Consider the following 22,066-nt stretch of genomic DNA (forward strand, 5'->3'; position numbering starts at 1 on the left):
AGGAATTGAAGGAGGGATGGGAGTGCAGGAGGAGGGAGAGGAGGAGGAGATAAGGAAGTGTGAAGGAAGTGCTCCCCTCTTAGTGCTGGATCCTCCTGATGGACTGAATCTGGGGAGTCTGGGAGTGGGAGCCAAACTCACGGTAACACTTGAACTCTCCTCCACGGCAGTCACACTCCATGATGTACTGATGGCCGCGGTAGCCAGGGAACTGGTAGCACACAAAGCTGCAGAAATAAACAAGAACACACTTCAATAACCAGATTGAACCAGTGATTTAAGTAGCTGTGGGTGCCCAAAGCAGATTGTTGTACAGTAATTCTTTGAATATCTCTCAGACATCCTGATGATGGACTTACGCTCCGCTCTGAATGTGCATGGATCCAACCTCGTTGTTCATCCAGCCCATGGCCTGCAGAGAGGGATAGTCATCACACAGCTCGAACTGACGACCCATCATGTTCTCAGACTCGAAGATGGTCATGCGGGACTCCTTGTGGTTCTGCAAAATAGAGGAGAAAGAATGTTAGAGACAGAGCTCAGCCTAAAGTAAGAAGTATCTGAGTTGTATGGGGAACCTACAGCACAGCAGATGGGCCTGAAGGAGATCATCCTCTCAATGCGGTAGGAGTTGCTTCCACTGTAGGCCTCAAAGCGAGGGTAGTCTCCCTTCTCCAGGACAAACTGCTGGCCGCAGAAGCTGGAGTGCTCGTAGCCCACCCAGCTGCAAGAAGAAAAGAGAATATAGTACAGTCAGAAAACAAGGAAATACACTGCCTGGCATACATGTTCACCACCTTTGGATTTTTCCACATTTGAGAAAACCTGGACTTCTAATAGACATTTCAAAGGGGATTAATACTTATGCAAGCCAGCATATAAAATCAGCACAGTTTATAAAGCCTTCACAATATGAAAAACATATTTAAAATTTGAGCTCCAGCCTTTTCAGAGAAAGACAAGAGAAAGCTGCGGATACGTACGCGCCACACTCGACCTTCAGGGAGCGGATGTTCTCCATACCACACTCCATGATGTTCTGGCAGCAGGCGGTGAACTCCATACGCCTTCCCTGGAAGAACTCCTGATCGTACACGGTAATCTGCAAAACACAAACGCGTACAATTTAAACAACAGTGCAGCTAATAATGCATTGGAGCTTCTTGTAGCTCCCCGTGCTTAATGATGTGAAGCGTGGATTATTCTTACCTTCCAAGGGCCCATGGGCATAGGGTTTGTCTGAGCCATTCTGTTGTCTTTTTTTTATCAGTACCTGTGGGGAAATACACGGACAATCAGAGCAAAAGCTTTCAGGTGTATAAAAAACATTTTATTTCGGCATTTTAGCTTTTCTAAGGCTTGTCCACACTGCCACACATTAAATCACATGTTTTATTTATCCTTACTTTGCCTTAAAGGTAACAAACAAGCAAACAAAATCAACACTTCCTGTTGTTACTTGTTATATTGCATCATGTCCATACTTTGGGAAACTTTACTTGTCTGACCTACCCTAAATGGTGAGCGGTGTGTCGTAGTGTTCCACTGAACGGTCTGCAGGGACGGTGTGTGTGGGGGTATATATACACACCCGTGTGTGTCTGGGGCCGGGGGGCAGGACCGCCTGGACTCGTGTCAGCACTTTGCTTTGGACTCCATTGTTTTGTTGTGTGAGCCACAGAGGGGTTAACACACAGACACGAAGTGATTCATGCTAACACAAAGAGGGCATACTGCGTTACGTCGACCTCTGTGGTAAATCTATATGTTGGGGAAAAGCAGTGTGTGGATCTATTATGAAATACACCTACAGTATGTGAAACTGCAGGTCAGTAGTAAAACTCTTCATGTTGGATAAAACAGGATTTAATCTCATCAAGGATTATCAGAAGCTTTTTTAGAGTGATCACTTACATCATGATTTTAAGCAATATTCTGAATCGTCAAATGACAACTGACATTATTTATAGTCTTTACATCATGTAAATGTTAATGTAAATACAACTTTCAGGAACTCTTGGAACAATTTGAATGACAATTTTAGCTAAATATCTGCATATACACACTATTAGACATAGGACAATATGAAAATGTAAAGTCACAATTGCACTCGTCAAAGTTATTGCAATTTACGCTCAATTCAGGCAATCGTTATCCCAATTATCATCAATATATGCTTATAGCTCTTAAAAAATGGCCCCTAAAGCACACTGGAATCACCTCAACTTACATTTTCTAAGGTAAAGAAGAAATACATCTTTTTTTAGTTTACAACCTGAGAGGAAATTATGAGGAGGATTTGAATGGACATATAGGCCGCTATTTTCTTATTGCTTATTCATGTAAAGATTTCCACGATTATCCAGATAAGGGAAATACGCCAGGGTAAACGTTTCTTGAGTTTTTCCTGTCAAGATTAAAATCATATATTGTCCCTTTTCGGGGCGCTGGTTTGGCTCAGCTGGTAGGGCAGGGGCCTCATAAACAACAGTCCTAAACACAGTGGCTGCAGGGTCGACTCTTGACCTCGGCCTCCAGGTTCATATCCCCAGAGTCTTCTTTTAGTAATCAGTCATTACAAGAATTCAGCCAGTCACATATTTGATACCAACATGAGCACAAAAAGTAGGCGTGCCACTTTTGCGTCATTGCATTTGTTTTGGATGTTTGCATTTGTTTTTGAATTGCCATCGTTTCTGAATTTGCAGCCTGTTTCTTTCAATGGAAACAGTTTGGGCCGTTGCGGTGCGATTGCCCTTGGTGGCCACCGTAGCAGCACGCCCTGCCTCATTAGTGTGTAATAAAAACATGTTTTCCTCAATGTAGCACACTGGTATTAGTGGAATAATACATATTTTATTTGTTTTATTTCATTCATTCCGTCATTATATGAAGTTTTTCTTCCAGTGTCCCTCCTCTTTTACACCTGTGCAGCATGTGTATGAGACAGCATCATTCTGATTGCCAAGACTCAATATTGTCAGTCTGCACCGTGTTGACTCTTTTCAAAAGGCCTTTCAACACTAACATCCTGTCCTGAAACTTGAAGAACAAGTTACATGACGACTGAACAAACTGGATCCATGACATTTACACCGGATCTGAAATGGGAAGACGGTGGCCGTGTTGGAAACGTTTTCCAGCTGTTTCAGCGATCAATCGAAAGTGCTGCGATCCCTGTTAGGTGTAGAGGGAGAAGTTTTTTGGCTACAGAGTCAGAGCGTGAGTCAGGTTTGTGAACACCAGCAGAGGATTCAGCGCTGCGTTTGTCCTGTTTACATTTGTGGTATAAAACCGTGAATGAAAGTACCTGTTTCTATTTTGGGAAAACCTTTCCAAGTGAGTAAATCAACAATGACAGTTAGCAGGGGGCAATGGCACAGATTGAAAGGCCTCGTTGGCAGGACTGACTCTAATTTGGCATCGAATGATGAGCTGTGATTGGCAGCTTCTCTTTCAGGTAGTGGTGTGAATAGATTATTATTAGACAGGGAGAATATTGTGGTAACTTTATGTAACAAAAAGGAGCCAAAGTATTTTTATACTTCTGATGGATCTGCAACAAACTGTTTTTGTTGCTTCTTTCTTTTATTCTAGTAAAAATTGATTAAATGATGTTTTAAAGTTTACAAGCCTCCTCATCATGTCAGAAAAGTAAGCAGGTGTAGAGTAAAAAACAGAGAGCATCCACCCTCCTCTCTCCTCTGACTGCACTGAACAATAAACATTTAGGAATGGCTTACTGAGGTCAGCACTCTGCCCAGACTGTGTGTGTGTATGTGTGTGTGTGTATGTGTGTGTGTGTGTGCGTGCGTGCGTGTGAGTGTGTGTGCATGTAATTCCCTGTTTGTGGCTAAAACAGAGAAGAGGGACACACACACACACACAGGGACATTATACTAATAACATCACAATAAAACTATTTTTGTGAGCACATTCCTGATCGAAGTACATTTGTTCAGCTATGAGAGACAGGGCAGGCATGTGTGCCCGTGTGTGTGTGTGGGTTTGCGTGTGCGTGTGTGTTTCTGCTGATGATAGCAGCAGCAGCAGCAGCAGCTCAGACGTGACAAAAGGACGAGCAAACTCAGCAGGCTGATGTGAAGAGCCCACCGTGAGCATATAGCCGAGTCTCACTCATCCACATAGCAGAACCTCTATACGTGTTTCACAGCACATACACAGTCTCTCTCACACACAAAAAACTAACATTCACAAATATAAAGTGTGTGTGTTTAGAAAAAGACATTTTTAAATGTGTTTTTTTTTCATGCAGGACTTAAAGGAACTTTAGGTTTGAATATTTTCTTTCTTTTAAACTTTAGTGCCTCTTCTAAACCAGAGGAACCTGTAACAACAGGTGATTTTGGTGAGTAACTTTGACTACCATAGAAGTAGAGGGGCACCCATCAAGATACAAACAGTAACACAAATCCGTCTAATTTATTCCTAATTGCCAAAATAAAACCCACAATGAACCAACTAACCATCATCGGAGACCTTTTTGCAGTAAATGCATTCTGCCTCTAGGGGGCATCATTTCCACATAATCCCAGAGATCCCAGGTCTTATGATGAGTAATGATCGCCACACTCTAAATGACCTCTAGAGCTCTCTGGGGTCAAAGTGTAAAGCTTAAATGTCTGTGGAAAAAAAGCCTTCCTTGAAAGAATCCTAAACATGGACCTGAAATCTCCATAGGTAACATTTAGGAACAGCTTTGTCTCAAAGGGTGATTTCTTGTTGCTGGTTTGGTGCCACTGCAGGTGTGTGACCGAGATCTTCAGTGATTCATGCAGAGACTTAACATAGAAATACAATGATGCTTTTCTCCGTTCTGCTCTCTCCTCAGCTTCTCCAAAATGTGCACAATGATCAAATGTTGCCTGTTTGTAGGCCAAACAATTAGGCCAATGCTGAAAATAAAAAATTAACATGACCTAATTTACAACAGAAATGCTCTTTCATCACAAAGTTTTTTATGTAAATCACCCATTTTAAGTAAATAAAGGATAATCACTGCGAAATGATGTCACTTGTGGATCAAACAAACAAGACAGAAAGGACCAAAATGCCAAACTCTTTCCTCTTGGTCTTAAAACAGTCTATTCAAACCATGGGCAACGTCACTTCTTATATACTGGACATTTTAATAGTTGAACATGTCTGCCTCTTGTGGCTAAAATGCGAATTACAACAACAAACACACCTGTTCTCACAGATGATAAACATTTAGAAACTAGACAAATTATCCTTGCAAAACCTATACATTTCTGCCACCAGAGATACCAAAGAGTAAACAGTTAAAATCAGCCTTAAAAATAGAGAAGCAGCCCTCTCAGGGCTTCCGTAGCCTCCACAACATCGGGGGCGTGACACTCCCACCTCTGGATACACTACCCAATAGATCTGAAATTCGGTTCAACAAATTATCCAGTGACAATTGAACCACTTTTTGTAGACTATATATGAGTTTCCAAATGTTTTACCCAGTTTGACTCTGAGGAGGCGGTAATGTTTAAACTGTAGGCACAATGAGAGTCTATCAGCGTGCTCCAGTCCACTTTTGTTTCCCCCTAAGGGAAGTTTTCTATCCTGAATCTCAGAGAAACAGGATCATTTGGCATACTGCTGGATGATGCACAGGAGACTGTTTATTGATCTCAAATTATAACACCTAATTGATTCATAAAGACCTTATGGTGCTTTTTTAATTGCGCCCTCAGCAGAATTTCAACTAACATGTTTAAGATATTAGTGATGTTTTGAAATAATCCAGGTAGTCTAATCTTGATTGGTGCGGGCATTAGTCGGTTGTGTCTCTGATAATGAGCAGAGGCACCACCAGCCGCTTTCAGGGCGCTGCTGGGGTCTGCGTGCCTGCCGTTGAGACACTCCCCCTCCTCGACAGCAACGACCATCTGCCGCCTCTTTCTCAATTTCAAACCCAGCAGATTAATTCCCTCAGTCTTCTAGCTTCACTTGACACAACAGCAATTACGTCTGGGCAAGCAGCTGCGCACTGAAGCAGCCAAAACGAGCCCACTCTGCGCATCTCGCGCTCAGCCAACGGTAGCCCGGGCTGTTTGCATGCATGCTACTTGGTCTGCGGAGACAGACTGCAGGCTCTTAAAGAAGAAGCGGATTTGAATTAAGCACCGGATAACCGACAGCAACTGTGCATCCTTCGGCGAGGGAGGAAGGGAGGGAGGGAGGAGAGGGAGGCAACTGTTTAGTATCTTGGAAGCCCTGGGTCAGGAGAGGGGGAGGAGGAGCGGAGAATGAGCTATTCTTGTACCAGCAGAGGCAGCAGCCAGGACCCACCGAGCGCTAAGAAGTCTGCCGGTAATACTCCGGGCAGAGAGACCGGAGGCGCAGACAGCACCAGTAACGGCAGCCCGAAGCAAACGGCGGCGATGAAGGTGAAGAAAGGCTGCAATTCGGCCGACGTGGGAGTCCCGGTGACCACGGAGGAGGACCTGCTCGCGAGCGCGGTCATCACTCCGGAGGATGTGCTGGGCTTGCAGAAGATCACAGAAAGTAAGTTCACTGCTGCTGACTCAAGGAGGACAAAGGTGCTGAGATCTTACAGCTGCGGTATGAGTCATGTTTCACGTCATAATCGTGTCCCCTTGTTTATGTTATGTATACAGGCCCTATTCAAAGGCATGGTGATGTATCATAGAGCCTCTCTGTCCGCACGTGCGTGTTAGACCTCTTATTGCCTTCTTGGCTGCCCTTTGACCTGTGGAGAGGAGGTCACAGCCTCCCAGTGTTGTGAGGAGGTTCAGTTTAGCAAACAATCATAGACCACCTTCTTAAATTTGATCTATTGAGGAGCAATGCTTTACTTCTTGATGGTTTTATTGGACCAGTAGACGCAGATTGAGGTGCACGAGTGACTGAGAGGCGATCCATACAGCAGCCTGTATGCTTCCTTACATGAGTTCATATTTAGTTAATCGCAGAGACTTGACAGATATCCTCACCTCATCTAAATCAATAGATCTGTTGTTCTAACTTTGTAGCTAAAGGTCAGATTAAAAAAAACATAAGCAGGAATTTCCTAAAATTTTGTGTGCACTTTAGTGCAACATTTATCTGGAGAAAAAGGTTTAGACACGGTGTAAACACTCAAAAGTAGAGCTGCTTTTTTGGCTCATACACAAATCAAACAAAGCCTTTACAGCCACATTATAACCATACCCGCTCCTGAAAGACACCTGAAATGGCTCACTCTGCTTGTAACTATTATGACAATGAAAAACCTCAGATAACATAGCATTCATGTACTGCATTTGCTTTTGTCAAATATGTTGCACGTCTAAATCTTGCCTAAACAAGCCTCTTAAAGGGAAACATGAGGAGAGATGGCAGCCAGGAAGCTCTTATGTGCACAAGAACACCTACACCCATCTCCACCTCAGGTCTTAAAGCAGCAGTAGTTAGCTAACAGGTGGCCAGCGGGGCATTTGACTATTTAAAGGCCGGTGTAATACCTTACTTACACAACAGGGTTACATGGGGCGTTACAGAGTGTGGGAACATGCAAACACTGCGTTGGATTTTCTCCCAGCTATTTTAAAAAGTGTTTGGTCACTTAAACTCACGTGGTGCTTTGTTCCTGATGGTCGTGTACCTGTTCTGCTTCCTCATGTGACTGTGCCACACCGTCACTCCAATCCTAAGTTTTAAATATACTTATGTGTTTCTCTTTTTCCCTTATTGTTTTCATGTGGCTAAAAAATACAGGAAGTATATGTTGCGATGAGGAATGCGATCTTGCTTGTCCAGTTAAGCGTAATCACAGCTTACTGAGAAGACGGGGAGCTCCGGGAACATCCTTTGGCTCTGTTTGTCTTTCCTCTTGTCCTAAATTGGTCCGCTATGAGGAGCAAGAGTTATGAGGGATAGTGTAAAGATAAATTTTTTTTTAACTTTTACTTAAAGTTGTAATCTCGAAGATATTACTTTCATTCTCTTTAGCGGCACCTATGGTGATAAACGGTAATTGCGGGACGTCACACAGTGACGCATGGCTCCGGTTGTAACTCTTGATTTTCCTCGCTGACGGTCGCTTTCCTTTTTAGACTGTTTGCCTTCATCTGAGCGTCGAATTTGTTACTTTTTCTTTTACTTATTTTTGTAGTTGTATCTGTAGTCATCGATCTTTTCTTTGTTTGTTCAGCCATAGTAGATTACTGTTTACTCGCAACACTTGCAGAGGCAGGAAAAGCAGCCGCTTAGCTCCGCCTACCCTCTCCGGCAGACCAACCACTGCTGGCTGATGGAAAACGCGTCACTAACTGGGCGCCGCTTGTGATTTTTTTCCATGAATTTCACCACAGACACCCAGTCTGTAATACTGCAAATGCAAAGGCTTTCATCAGTGGGCCATAGGCTCAATCACCACTGTGTTACCTCACTCTGCGATAGAAAGTGACCTAACAGACATGTATTTAAATGAAAATCTTCAAGATTATTACTTTAAAAGTAGCGCCTGTCATTCCTGTTATTAGGCTACAGAGTTACAGATTATGGGCCGTAAACGAGGCTGCAATGACAGTAGAGTAGACGTACAGTAGGCTACATGCTGTTCTGACAATTAAACAAGTTACAAATGGAGTTTAATTTTTGGTAATGCAAAAGTAATCTAACGCATTACTTTACTCAGTAGGTAACGCAATAACGTAACGAGTTACTTTAAGCGGTAACGTTACCCAACACTGCTTATCAATAGGGCCAGTTTGCCGATTTTCAACCCCAGTCCTCTCATGCTATTATGGGGAGCTAATGCCATTATGATGCCAGACTACGTAAAAAACATGTCATCTGGCTGGGTTTTGTAGGAATGTAGAATGGGCGAAGCCACGATTTGTTTGTGCAACTTATCCACAGCTATGGCGCCAATTACAAATATTGCTTCTATTGATTACAGAGTACACCAGCTTTGACTGACGGTGGCTTTTTCCAGGGGCGAATTTCTCCTTTGAGTTCAGTTGTAGCTGATCACATGGCCTCTGTTTGTAGATGCCGGTTGGATAACAGACAGAAGCTAAGCTGTTTACTCCTGTACATGGGCCACGAAAAACACGTTCTTTATCCACTTTATAAAGTCCTACATTCAAAAACAAAAACACGGTTTAAGTGTACAGTGTAGCTTAAATATGTTCACCTCATGACCTCACCATCAGACAGCTTTAGCTTTTTGTTTTTTTTAGGTGGGACTATTTTTAAGTGGCTAAAGGTAAGTACGTGTTTCCCGCAGCTTTGTGTACAGCGGTTACATAGTCTAGCTCCTGAGTCTGGCCGGGTTCTACAAACAGGAAGCGTGCTGACCTGCCACTGCAGTACATAATATACTCAGAATAAATTAGTACCTTATACAACCCCACTTCCGAGCTATCTCTGTAACCACAGCTGAATTTTACTTGATAGAAAACGTGTGAGCCTGTTTTTCTTTCTCAAAGTCTGCAGTTGGTGACCCCATTAGTGAGGATCTTTGTCCATCTGAAAAGAAACATCATGATGTTTCTGTCTCCCACGCTGGACCCTATTATGGTCCTGGAAACTCTCACTTTCTTACCTCGCGGCGTCATCGCAGGAGGCAAGAGGAGGCTTGTGTGAGTCACCACAGCGACGTGGATGCTCGCTTGAATCACTACAGCAACGTGAAGCATCTCCCTGTGGTAACAGCCAGCCAAGCATGCGTCTCTGTTCTCCCACACACTTCCTCCTCTGCTGTGCCAGCTTTCTCTCTTTGTTAAGCAGTGTAGTTGTGTTACAAACTGAGATGGACATATGTACAGTCACATATGCTCACTTATCGTTTCTGGCAGTCAAACAAAGCAACAACCTGAGCCCTCTCATGAGAACACGCAGCCACCGAAGCCCTTCTGTTGCTTTGTGACTCGTCTGTCGCTGCTGCTGCTGCACATTCTCAAGTGGCTCAAATTGATTCCCGGTGTGATACACCGTCGACAATACTCCGCACAGCCCTACCAGAGTCAGACAGTTTCACCTCAGTGATGGTTGCTTAGACCTGCTTGTCTCACAGATGTCTCACAGGAGAGGAAACTTTCTGAGAAAAGTGACTTTACAGTTGCCACGAATCATTTGGTGCTCCATCTGGTAGTCGAAGAAAGCTGCACAGCTTGATGAAGATTTGCAGAAACAGAACAGGCCTTCTGCTAAATTGACTGATCTGATCCAAACTTATGCTCTTAACTCAATCTTAATCTGCGGAGTCAGAGTGGGACTCACCGCAGCCCTCAGCTGACAGAAAGGCTTCCCTGCTGACATAATCTTTCTGTGCTTGTTTCAGCACGATCATTTTAGTTTATTTAGAGCTGATACTAGATTACAATTAGCTTCTTTCATAATTGATAAACATTTAAGTGCAAGCAAAATAATATAAAAAATGCCCAATTTTTTATTCCAGCTTCTTAAATAAGAGGATCAGCTGCTTCTCTTTCTCTCTTTTTTAAGAGTAAACAGACTGAAGTAGGTTGATAGAAATAGCTCTTATCAGCACAACTAAGTGTAGCATTTTAGTAAAACTAGAACATAGTATGAGGACAATAATCACAGTTCCACCTTGAAGAAGCGTCCTAGCTTCTCTTTAACATGAACAATCACAACAAACTAGGATAACCCACCTGCACTTACGCTCAATAAAGCTGATAGAACACTAAGTTGTTGCCAAGACTGTAGACAAGGCTTCAAATATGGATGTTGCTGCAAGAAAAGCTGCAATTCCTAAAACCTGTGTGCTTCACACACATATTCAACCTGGCAGCCCAGAATATCGACACTATCGCTGCACTTTCAAGGTGTTCAATTCAGACCAAATGTGAAATATGGTCAAACAATCTCCCCTTCTTCTGTTGTTGAAAAATGGCTAGAACAGGTTCTTCGAGGACATAATGATACCAGACTGAAGATGACCTTTGACCTTTTGGATACAGAATGTCATAACTGCATCTTTTTTTTTAAATATAATTTTTTGGCTTTTGCCTTCTATACATAGGAAAGCTGAAGATAGACAGGAAATATGGGGAATAGAGGGTGGGGGGTGGCTTGAACCAGGTGACCAGGGGCCGGTTTCACAAAGATATCCATCCATTATCTCTACCGCTTATCCTGTTCAGGGTTGCGGGGGGCTGGGGCCTATCCCAGCTGTCATTGGGCGAAGGGCGGGGTACACCCTGGACTCACAAAGATATATAATAGATAATAGATAAAACAAATAGTCAGACTTCAGATAGAATTTATCCATTCCACAAAGCAGTTTAGTTCTTGACCATCTTAAGCAGGACTATGGCGCAATGAATTCTGGGTATATTTTTTTCAGAATAAAAAAAATGGCCGACCGCGTAACCGCATCAAACCACTCAAGTCCGTTTACCCCCAGCAGAAAATGTTTGTCTGTTGGAGGAATTCAATATTTTTAAGGACATTTTTCTTGGAAAACAAAAAAGACAACAAAATACCTGCAGCAACAATAAACAGTGTCATTCCGATCATTCAAAGGACCATCAAAGACGTTCAAAATTTGGTGCTACTGGTCAGCAGGTGTCGCTGATTGTTGCCATGGTAACATGGGTCTCGGAGCTGAGTTAGCCTGGGGGTAAGGTGTCTGTTTTTTTTTTGGCTTAAAATTAGTCTTTATTCTGTGAAACAGTCAAACTTACATGAAACTATCTATGAGCAATATTAAGACTGGCCTAACACTATAGACCAGTCTAAAACATCTTTGTCAAACCGGCCCCAGCAGTCGAGCCTGTGATCAGTGTGATGACAACTGTAGCCTCTGTGCATTAGGTGCCTGCTCTACCAACTGAGCTAAACCAACACCCCTTTCTTCATAATTTTATCCTGTTATATACTACACATAAAAAGATGACAACAGGACAGCTCCTGGAAGCGAAGGCAAAACATCTGTAACGCCCCCTGCTGACTGGCTGCAGTATAGCTCATAAAGCCCGCCTCCTCCATGTTAACAGATGGGACATGAGTCGAACTATAAAATCAAAATACATGACAAAAAAAAAATCCACAGGCATGGTTCCTGTCATCATAGTTAGTTATGTCCTAGAGTTCATGTTTTGGAAAAGTTAATGCGATAAAAAGGCTCTAACGCCATGATCGACAGCTCTGTTGGCAAATATAGCTCCTGCAGCTGATCTGTTCCCGAGTAGCAGAGTAGAGGATGGACAGCGAGAGGAGACGTAACTAACTGTTTTCACACCACATTGCTGCTGTTGGGTTTCTGAAAAGATAACTCACGACTAGACCTGTGGTGAGCGTTGAGCTGATGCAGTCTCACAGCTTTAAATGACATTTCCTGTGTGGTGAGGCTTTATTTTTGTGTCGGCTGAGTGACAGACGGCGTACAAACCTGACCGTGTGAAGACAGCGAGCTGTGAGGTCTCTGGTGTGAAAGCAAAATAAACTCAGCGATGATTAAACTTTTTTTTTTTACAACCCACAAGGTCTGTGAAGCTTTCAGAGCTGAAATAACCCACTCAGGCTGTTTTTAAAGCAGCGTGCTGGTGCAGATCTGATGCAGCTAAACTATATTTGATTGTCAGGATCATTAAAAGACCCAGATGGGTCATATAATTAGGAGAGGCCTTACACAAATATCTTCAAAAACCCAAAAAAGTCAGAACTCAGAAAATGTCCAACTGCTTTTTGCCCTAATTTGTCTGATGTCTTCAATCATGTCTGGAGTCACCATGAACCTCCCTCTAACTAAATCTCAGGTTGCCTTTCTTTATTTTCACTGGTTTTAAAACTATCCCCATTTTTATCCCAGCACTGTTGCCATGACGCTGTGGTCATCAGCAGGCATATTCAGGTCAGTAAGGCAGCGACGGATGCGTCATCCTCTCAGCATGCTATCAAACGTAATCACAGTTCACAGAGCGCTCAGGGGAGGACATAGTCACATATCAAGTCTGTTTTATGTGGAGCTGAATTTAAGTGGAAATAGAACAAGATGCTCTGTTATTAAAAGTGTGCTATAAAGTAAATGCCCTTATTTAAAAAGTAACAGTAATTTGCGCCATGTAACCATCCAACCAACCTCATCAACCGACCATCATCTTTGAGCTCAACCTTGCCCCTCTGCTGGGGCCCATGCAGACTTGAGGGGTGAGCCCCATATATACTGTTACCAGTCTGCTGTTGATTTGAATGAGCTATAAGTTTGTTGTACGCTGTAAAAGTGTTATTTCAGCATGTGGTATGTTTGAGAGAGCCTGTAGATTAATATGGTGATATAGGTTTGATATGAGTTACTTTAACTCACCAAGTTGTTTAGGTAGCTAGCTTGATTGTAGCTTCATCTTTAATCTCTGCGGTGAAGCTTAAAAACCAACAGTTAGCTGAAGCCTATTGCTCCAAAGGTAAGACCAGAATAAATGTTGGAGCCTTAAAGAAAGAAATTAGAAGTGTTGTTTGGTGTGATTCTTCCAGAGAGGACAGACCCACCAGTCCGAGTTCACATGGGACAGACTGAACTATCAGTGTCAGCTGTCAGCTGTTTGTTGTGAGATTACTTTTTAATGTGGTTTCATTTGCTATTTTTGATGTTAAACTGCTCATTGGAGGGTCCCTAAAATCTCTGCTGAGTGTTATCTGGGTGAACGGCTGAAACAGATTTAGGACTGTTTATTTTGGCTGAATTTAGGTCATATGGTACAGTCTGTGTTGACCTGTGGACCTGACCTAGTCTGGTTGTGTACTGATGATTTCTAAAGCGAGTGGACAGGATGCAGGACTGAAAGATGTTAGCTTGAAGATAACAGCATGTATCTTTCCCTCTGTGCAGCTTTAGCGGCTCCTCCAGGCGGACACAATATGTTGTCGCACCATCAGCTTTGTCACTGATATCTTTTGTTGCAGTTGTAATACTTGAGGTTTGCAGATATGTACTTCTGCAAACACTCGTTGAGCAGCCACTTTGTCAGTTGTTGTTTTTTTACACTGCAGCCAACAAACTCCCATGCTTTAATAAAAAGTCAGTCAATAATCAATCTTTAACATCATGCCAAACGACTTTGAGAGAGTGATCCATGGCCTCATTACATCCAGGCTTGATTACTGTAACTCTCTGTCTGTGGGTGTTGAACAGTCATCTCTGAGGCGTCTTCAGCTTGTGCAAAACGCTTCCGCACGTCTGCTAACGGGGAGGAAAAAGTATTACGCCAATTTCGGCCTACCTTCACAGGCTCCCTGTCCGTTTCAGGATTGATTATAAAAAGGTTTTAAATGAAATGGCTCCTTCTTATCTTGCCGATCTCCTGCATTACTACCTACCAGTTAGAGCGCTTAGGTCAACCAACCACTTCCTCCCTGAAGCCCCAAGATAAAAAATAGAGGGGACTGTGCTTTTGGAGTAGTTGCTCCTCCGCTATGGAACAGCCTTCCTATCCACATAAAAACTGCCCAGTCACTCGAAATGTTTAAGTCCCGGTTAAAGACCCATCTTTTCTCGATGGCCTTGAGCTTGACCCTTCCTATTTTATCTTATACCATCCAGCAATTCTTTTGTGTTTATTTTGTTTTTTGTTTTTATCACTGCTCTTAATTTCTTTATTCTCCTATTTTATTCATTTTTTATTATTTGTGTTATATTGTCTATGTGGATCCTCTTTGTTGTACAGCACTTTGGTCAACATGAGTTGTTTTTAAATGTGCTCTCCAAATAAACTTGACTTGACTACTATATAAAGATGGACAAAGCGTCTCCACCTTCCGCCTCTTGTTGTACAAAAGTGAGGCCAAAATCTCCCCCGGAAGAGGTTTCTGCCATCTGGCACAATTGTAGCCAGAGTCTGCGCAGTCGAGATCGGCTGGTGGAGCCGCAGTATTGACCCTGTCTGCTACCCAAAACACACATGTAACTTACCAAAAAAACAGCAAAGACCTCACATCAGCAAATTCTAAGAACTAAGAGCTAGTTTGACTGAAGAACTTAAATTGCACACATTCAGAATGTCCTTTATTGCATCCAGTAAATCCTAAACAGTGAGAAAAGGCTGCATCATCGTGTTGTATTTGTGCCATTCATGTGTGCAGAGAGGCACCAGAATGCATTATACCATCATTCATGAATAAAATGTATAAGTGAAGGTCAATGTTGCATCAGTAGGTCGACATGTTTGTCGCGTGATGAGGACATGAAGTCTGAAGTCGTTGGAAGCTTTTTTAACACCTGCTGATGTTTGGAACAGTACGCGGACGAGCTTCCTGTTTCTAGCTCTGTCACTTCAAACACTTATTGTCATCCTATTTTGTAGCTTAATTCAGCTTTTCCTGCGGTTGCCAGACACTTTGAATACACACATACACACGCACACACGCACACAAACGCACACAGCAAGCTGGTTCTGTCTGGACGTGTTTGCTATCACTGCGCAGAAGGAGACCTGACATTGATAAACTGGAGTCTGTGGCTTCATTAGCATCTAGCAGCAAGCTAACTTCATTTTGTGTGAGTAGTAAGTGTGTGTGTTTTGTGTACCTCGAGGTAACAGACTGCATGAAATTTGGTACAAACACCTCAGGTTTTGTCGGCACACACATCAGACTCTCTCATTCACACTCATTGCTCTCGTGGGACGTCATTAGGAGGCTGTAGGGTTACTATTAGCACAAGGTTAGCAAAATGACACAGACAGCACCAGCTGTGGTGCAGTACATGCAGACGTACCCCCCGCACACACACACACATATTCAGAAGCGTTATTTATCTCCACCCCCTGCAGGCAAATATATTGTGTGGTTTTTTTAATTGCAATCACTTGGCTGCGACGGTGTTTGTTTTTGTTGTGTGTGTGTACATTTTCAGGTGTTGTAAAGGCTGTAGATGGAGCGCTGTATGCAGAGCTGATGTGAGTCGACCTTTGCGCTCAGACTGACAGAGGAGCAAAGGCCTCACAGCGTCACATTGGATCAGATTAGCTGCGTCGGGAACACTCACCTCGTTCAGTAAACCGAGTTGACAACATGCTGTGACTTCGGGGTATGGTTCTACTTCTCGGGATGCTCCATGAATACGTAAAGATAAAAGAATAACATGCAGAGAGGAGTGTAAATAATCCTGCAGGGGGGATTAAAGTGGAAATAAACACCATTCAGAAAGCAAAAAGGCTCAGGCTGCAGCATAACAGTAGCACCGTGAGGAGGAGACTCTCTGCTCCTGACCTACATCTTATGTATTTTACATTTAGGAACACTGGTGAACATCTAATAATGATGCTCGTGTTGTCTGATACAGACTCGCAGGAACACTTCAGGTTTGTCAGGAAACAGGACCTGTTCACATTGGAACCATCATTTTATGACCTGTAAAAAGGATTGGTACTGAACACTGCAGAAACTCTAAAGCATGACTCAAGACAGACATGTGAGGGCAGAGTCCAAAAACCTTCGATCCAAAAACACAGAGAGAGGTCCAAGCCAGGAAGATAAACCATTTAAGGGGAAGGCAAAGAACTGAAGTCCAGGAAATCAGGCAGGAAGGATCAGGGAAGAGGAAACAAGAATGTTGTATCGTCACACATTTACTGGCTCTCGGTTTCTCAAATCCTTGAAACATGTCACCCAGAATGCTTTTTACAGTTTCTTTTTCATCCTGAGAGATTTGAGATGACAAAAGTGAAATGTTGCAGTAACCCCGGCTGGCTATTGGTATCATCGGATCAGGCAGGGAGCAGGAAGTATCTGCTCTGCTGGGGAACGCTAATAAGCAGTGACACAGCCTGGAGAGGGCAGGAAGGATTAGAGGAATAAAAATAACTCTTTCTTACTGGGCGCGTGTGTGTTTGCTGACTATTTGCGAGCAAACGGCCCGTTTAAACACAGTTTGTCATCAACATTCATGTTGAAAATTCACTTGAAATGATGAAAAGGAGATTTTAGTCAGCTGTCGAGAAGTTGTTAACTATTTGATTAACAACTTTGTATAATTATCTCAATATCATTTTGATTGCTGCAAAACGGTTTTGATTTCAGTTTTGGGTGCATGTTTGTAATTATCTCTTTTAGAAGATGATTGAATGCAAAGCAGCTCTTATGTTTACAGCTTCCTGACTGCAGTGCAATCCGTTCTTGTTTAGGGAGTTAATATTCTCTATTTGCAGTTTGTTTTTTGGCAATAATAAACCATATTCTGAGATGAATTTCTTTGCAATTTTTAGACTTTGTTGATTTATACTTCACAGTTAGTTAAACCATACTGTGTAATTCATGCAAATAACCTGAAACTTGCTTCATGGATTGTTGTACATGTTCTTATGCAGTGTGCTCTGCTATATGTACATTATCGTCTTTTGGACCTATCATTACACCTACTCATGGCCTGCAGCTTAAAGTTACACAAGTGGCTAAACTGGCACATAGATAGAAATTTCTATTGAAGTGGACTGTTTCTTTAACTTTAAACTGTATGAATTAAAATATAAACCCCTTGTTATTTAACAAAATTTGCTGCCCAGTGTGTTTCTGTCAAAAAAGCCAACATGAAATATTCTATAAATTGCATCGATGAGATCAGGACATGTCGGATCAAAGAATACATCCCCCTCTTTATGTCAGCTGTCACTTTTTAACACTCTAATTTTGGTCTCTAAAAATATTAAGGTTCGATACGTCTCACATTTCTGCGCTTATGAAGTCAATAGTTGGACACAAAATATTGATTTGGAAAGTGTTAGGGTTATATTTCCATTTAAAAATAGTATGTTACACTCACAGTGAGAGCTGTGTCCATAGCAAGTCTGTTCTTCATAGCAACGGCCTGCTATCGAGATGTAGCAGACCTCGGAATGCTGTAATGAACCAATCAGAATCAAGTATTTAACACTGACGTGTAATAATGTATGTTGTATGTATCGATCAGTTAATGTACTTTCTCTGACTACTTAATGTCTAACCTGTGACTTTGCACCCTCTTTCGTTCTCTCTCAGATTATCTGTGCGGCCCAGACGAGAACATTTTCAACATCGACTTCACCCGGTTCAAGATCAGAGACATGGAGACCGGCATAGTACTGTTTGAAATCACCAAACCTCCATCAGCAGGCGAGTCACTGCACTGCTCCATGAATGTGTTTTATTTAACCTTAATGTACTTCATATAGTAAACACAATAAAAAAACATCTTACATTTTTCCTGCACACGCACAGCAACTACAAAGACATTGTTTAACCTGTAGAAACATACAAAAGCACACTGATTTTATTTTTTCAATTTGTTGTGACTTGTTTAGAACTACAGATACACCAAGGGAAGATTTCCAAGTCTGAAAAATATGAAATATATTCTATTCTGTTTTGTTTTATATAAACCGATCATCACATTAGACAAAGCAGGCGAGAGGAGAGACATTGACCCAAATGCCGGCCGTTTCGTTCGTTACCAGTTCACCCCCGCCTTTCTCAGACTGCGGCAAGTTGGAGCCACGTAAGTGAGAACGTGTGTGAATCTTGATTTGCGAGGATGCAGCTACCAACACATTGATGTGTTGTGTCTCCGTCTCACCCACCATGTTCTTTTTCTTCCTCCCTGTAGGGTGGAGTTCACGGTTGGAGACATGCCGATTGATAACTTCAGGATGATCGAGAGACATTACTTCAGGGAGAAGCTGCTCAAGAGTTTTGACTTTGAGTTTGGCTTCTGCATGCCCAGCAGCAAGAACACCTGTGAACACATCTACGAATTTCCACCTCTGTCTGAGGACAGCAGTAAGTCTACACACACACACACACACACTATAAAACAATGTGGACTAGGGATTTAAAATGTTTTTTTTGACCGATAACTGTCCCCTGTTAACCGTCATTAATGGTAACGATAAGAATTAAATACCACTTTTAGAAAGAACTGCCGACAAGCTCTCCATCATGCCCGCTCATTCTGATGCACGCTCTCCCTAACACTCGCAGAAACTCACACTCTCACACACATATGTAACTATGAGGAACATTTATTATAATCCTCAGACATAACTACCTGTGGCACTGACAATCGTGCCCACAGATATTAATACATTGTCCAGTGTCCATTACGCACGCACTGGAGAATACAGCCATGTGATCCAGCAGCAACAATAAGTAAATAAACATTTACAGCCAACCTTTCTTTGATGATAAGCACACAGAACTTTAATAAACGCAAGATCCTGTCTGGACCTGACGACGATGTGTCTGGAGTTTTAAATAATTAATGAGTTACGTGCGTAAAAGTTTCGTTCACAACATTCAATACGTTAACAACAGGCTATTGGAAACTTCAAATAAAAAGGCCAGGCCTTCACCAGTTCTTCTGATGTAGGAGACAGTTTACCTGCTGGTTTTGGTGAAGAAGTAGCAACATGTCGACATGCTGTGGGGTTAGTCTGGGGTACAATCTGTTGCCTGTGAGACCCGCCGTGGAGAATACCCGCTCAGACGGTACCTTGATTTCCCAGGAATGCAGAGATAGGCAACAAAGCTTTGTTTAACTATTCAACTGGTCGTTTCATGTTGCTCTCCTCTCAGGCTCAGCTCAGCTAACGACAACAACACATCTGTTTCCCAAATATAATGTATGTATATTTAAAAAAGTCAACATCTTATTTAACCGTTTAACTGGTACTTTTAACCGGTTAAATTGTTAACGGTCGGTTAACGGTTAACCACTTAAAGTGCACACCCTCATGTGGACCTCCTGTGCTTATGCTTATTAACTCCTTGTTTACTAGAAATGACACTTACTTGTTATTTACTACAGTGCCGTATAATATCTGCTTGTTACAAATATATTGGCGTTTTATGTTACTGGCACTTCCTGCACGTTCTTCATGTTTGAGAGAGATCTTCCTCACGAGACATTTTCAGACAGAGATTACGTAACATTTCTATCTGTTACAGTTCTAATCTTGTAATATTAAATTAGGTAACACAAAGGAGCTGTAGCTTCTTGCCCACTTGCATTTGCAGTATTACCAACTAATTGTCTAGGTATTTTGTGGGGAAAATTTCTGTCCTTTTTTTGCAGGTAAATGGACACTATGGCCAAACAAACAAATAAAGGATAATGACTACGGACGATAAAACTTTAAAAAAGTCCCAAAACATACGTGCATTTACTGCCGCACGAAACTGAGATCACTGAGATTGTTAAAGTGCTGGATTTTTCACAGCTACAATGCTCGTTTAATATTTGGCGCCTGGAAAAAGAGCGAGGGAGCAGGAAGAGAGAACCACTGTGAATTATAAATCTTACTACAAAGAAGAGTGTTTCTCTTCTCTCTCAGGCTGCACCACTGATGGATTTTAAGTAAGGGATAATGTACAGTGAGCAGGTTGTTAAAGTAGATTATTACACGGCTGTGTTAAATACCTGATTCTGATTGGTCAATTACAGCAGTCTAAGGTCTGCTATTTCTCTATAGCCGTCCATTGCTATGAATGAGGACTAATTTGTTATCATATCAATCCGTAGAAAGAAGTCCGGTTAATTTGACGTCGGCCCGTTTACAGTGGGGGGAAAAAAAGAGATGAAAACAGTGGAGGAAAAGCATGACAGGTTATTAGACACAAAAAGCTGAGACTTTTGAGAGACTTGAGATCTCCCTTTTAAGGTCCAGACCTCTAGCTTGGAAACCAGTTCTCTGACAGCAGCGATGTTTTTGTGTCTGCTCCCAGTCCGAGAGATGACCCTTCACCCGTACGAGACGCAGTCCGACAGCTTCTACTTTGTGGACAATAAGCTGGTGATGCACAACAAGGCGGACTACTCGTACAACGGCGGGACATAGAGACAACGCACTGTGGCGAGGGAGAGGTGGATGCACGAACTAACCTGAGAGAAGATCAGAGGACACAACTTCCTGTCAACCCCGTAGTCTCTCTCTCTTCTCTCTCTCTTTCTCTACCCTTTTCTCCTGCTGAGAGGATGCCGACCAGGACCCGCCCGTGCAGATGTGTCAGCTGCAACCTGTGTGTGTGTGTGTCTGTGTGTGTAAGCATGTATAAATCTGTGAAAGCCTAAGAAAAATGCTACATACAGGACACACAAACACACACATGGACATTCAGTTCACAGCTCAATGTGCATCGAAGTGTGTGTGCAAAATGACAAACCAGCAAGTTAGCGTCTTTTTAGGAAATACGAGATGGTTTTCGCTCTTTAGCCATGAAAGTAGTGAAGAAAAAAACTGTATATTTAAATATTGATAGAAATTATTTTCTCATTCATGTGTATGTTAGGATTTAGGAACAGATCTTGTTTTTAGGACAGTTTTGATGATGTTATTTCTCAGATTCTGAGTGTGTGTGTGTGTGTGCGTGTGTGTATCTGCGTGTCTGTAAGTATGTCAGTTTGAAGCATCACTAGTCGTCTGGAAAAAATAGACTTATTTAAATGTCAGTAATGTGTTTATCTGGTCATGCAGATTTACGAAACCTGTTAGTGCATTCTCTGAATCAGACCTATTTCCTGTTTCCTTATCTCCTTGCTCCTTATTGTTTCTCCAGTTGTGTGACCTGTATTAACTGTAGGGCGTATGTGATTATTGACATATTATTGTCACTTTCTTTTGATGTCACACTCGGGGTGGGAACCTTAGATGCTGTTATAAAGTCATACTGCCGTGTTCCAGGTTTGCAAATCATAAAAATGTCTGGAATCTGACAAATAATTATAATGTCACCGCCTCCTGGTTGATCAGTAACTGAAAAGGTGGAGAGTGAAAATCTGAAGGGACATTAGGCCATAATTCAAGTTAAAACAACTCATTAGCTACCATCAGACCACAGCTAATGCTAGCATTCAGCAACTTGCTTACTTTAAGCTAGAAGAAGGCTGAATGCGAACATTACTTATTGATCATTTTACTTTAGTCTAACAGGAATGGGATAGATTCCTAGCTTACGGTAATTTTACCTAAGTAGACGCTGTTGTCTGATGGTAGCGAATGAGTTATAAAATGTGATGTTTTAACCTGATATCTGGCCAGATATCACTCTGGATTTTTACTACCCATTGCCTTTTCAGTTGCTGATCAATTGA

At 42.2% G+C, this 22,066-nt stretch overlaps 2 protein-coding genes across 2 annotated transcripts; one reads left to right on the forward strand and one right to left on the reverse strand.

Moving 5' to 3' along the window:
• Window positions 1–79: 79 nt before the first annotated feature.
• On the reverse strand, window positions 80–1,248 carry LOC138600534 (beta-crystallin A1-like). The gene is made up of 5 exons (XM_069671976.1): window positions 1,210–1,248; window positions 984–1,102; window positions 583–724; window positions 360–502; window positions 80–227 (listed from the first exon to the last, which is right to left on the reverse strand). Exons 1-5 carry the CDS (start codon window positions 1,246–1,248, stop codon window positions 80–82), a joined length of 591 nt encoding a protein of 196 aa, XP_069528077.1.
• A 5,033-nt stretch (window positions 1,249–6,281) lies between these two features.
• Window positions 6,282–21,822, forward strand: unc119a2 (unc-119 lipid binding chaperone a2). Its single transcript, XM_069667048.1, has 5 exons — window positions 6,282–6,540; window positions 17,980–18,119; window positions 18,390–18,475; window positions 18,584–18,756; window positions 20,701–21,822. The coding sequence occupies exons 1-5, from the start codon at window positions 6,282–6,284 to the stop codon at window positions 20,811–20,813; spliced, it is 771 nt and encodes a 256-aa protein (XP_069523149.1). The 3' UTR covers window positions 20,814–21,822.
• Window positions 21,823–22,066: the final 244 nt, after the last annotated feature.

This window comes from Semicossyphus pulcher, unplaced genomic scaffold (assembly GCF_022749685.1).
Source record: "Semicossyphus pulcher isolate SPU_LCO1_2020_fin unplaced genomic scaffold, fSemPul1.0.p SCAF_10, whole genome shotgun sequence".
NCBI classification, from domain to species: domain Eukaryota; kingdom Metazoa; phylum Chordata; class Actinopteri; order Labriformes; family Labridae; genus Semicossyphus; species Semicossyphus pulcher.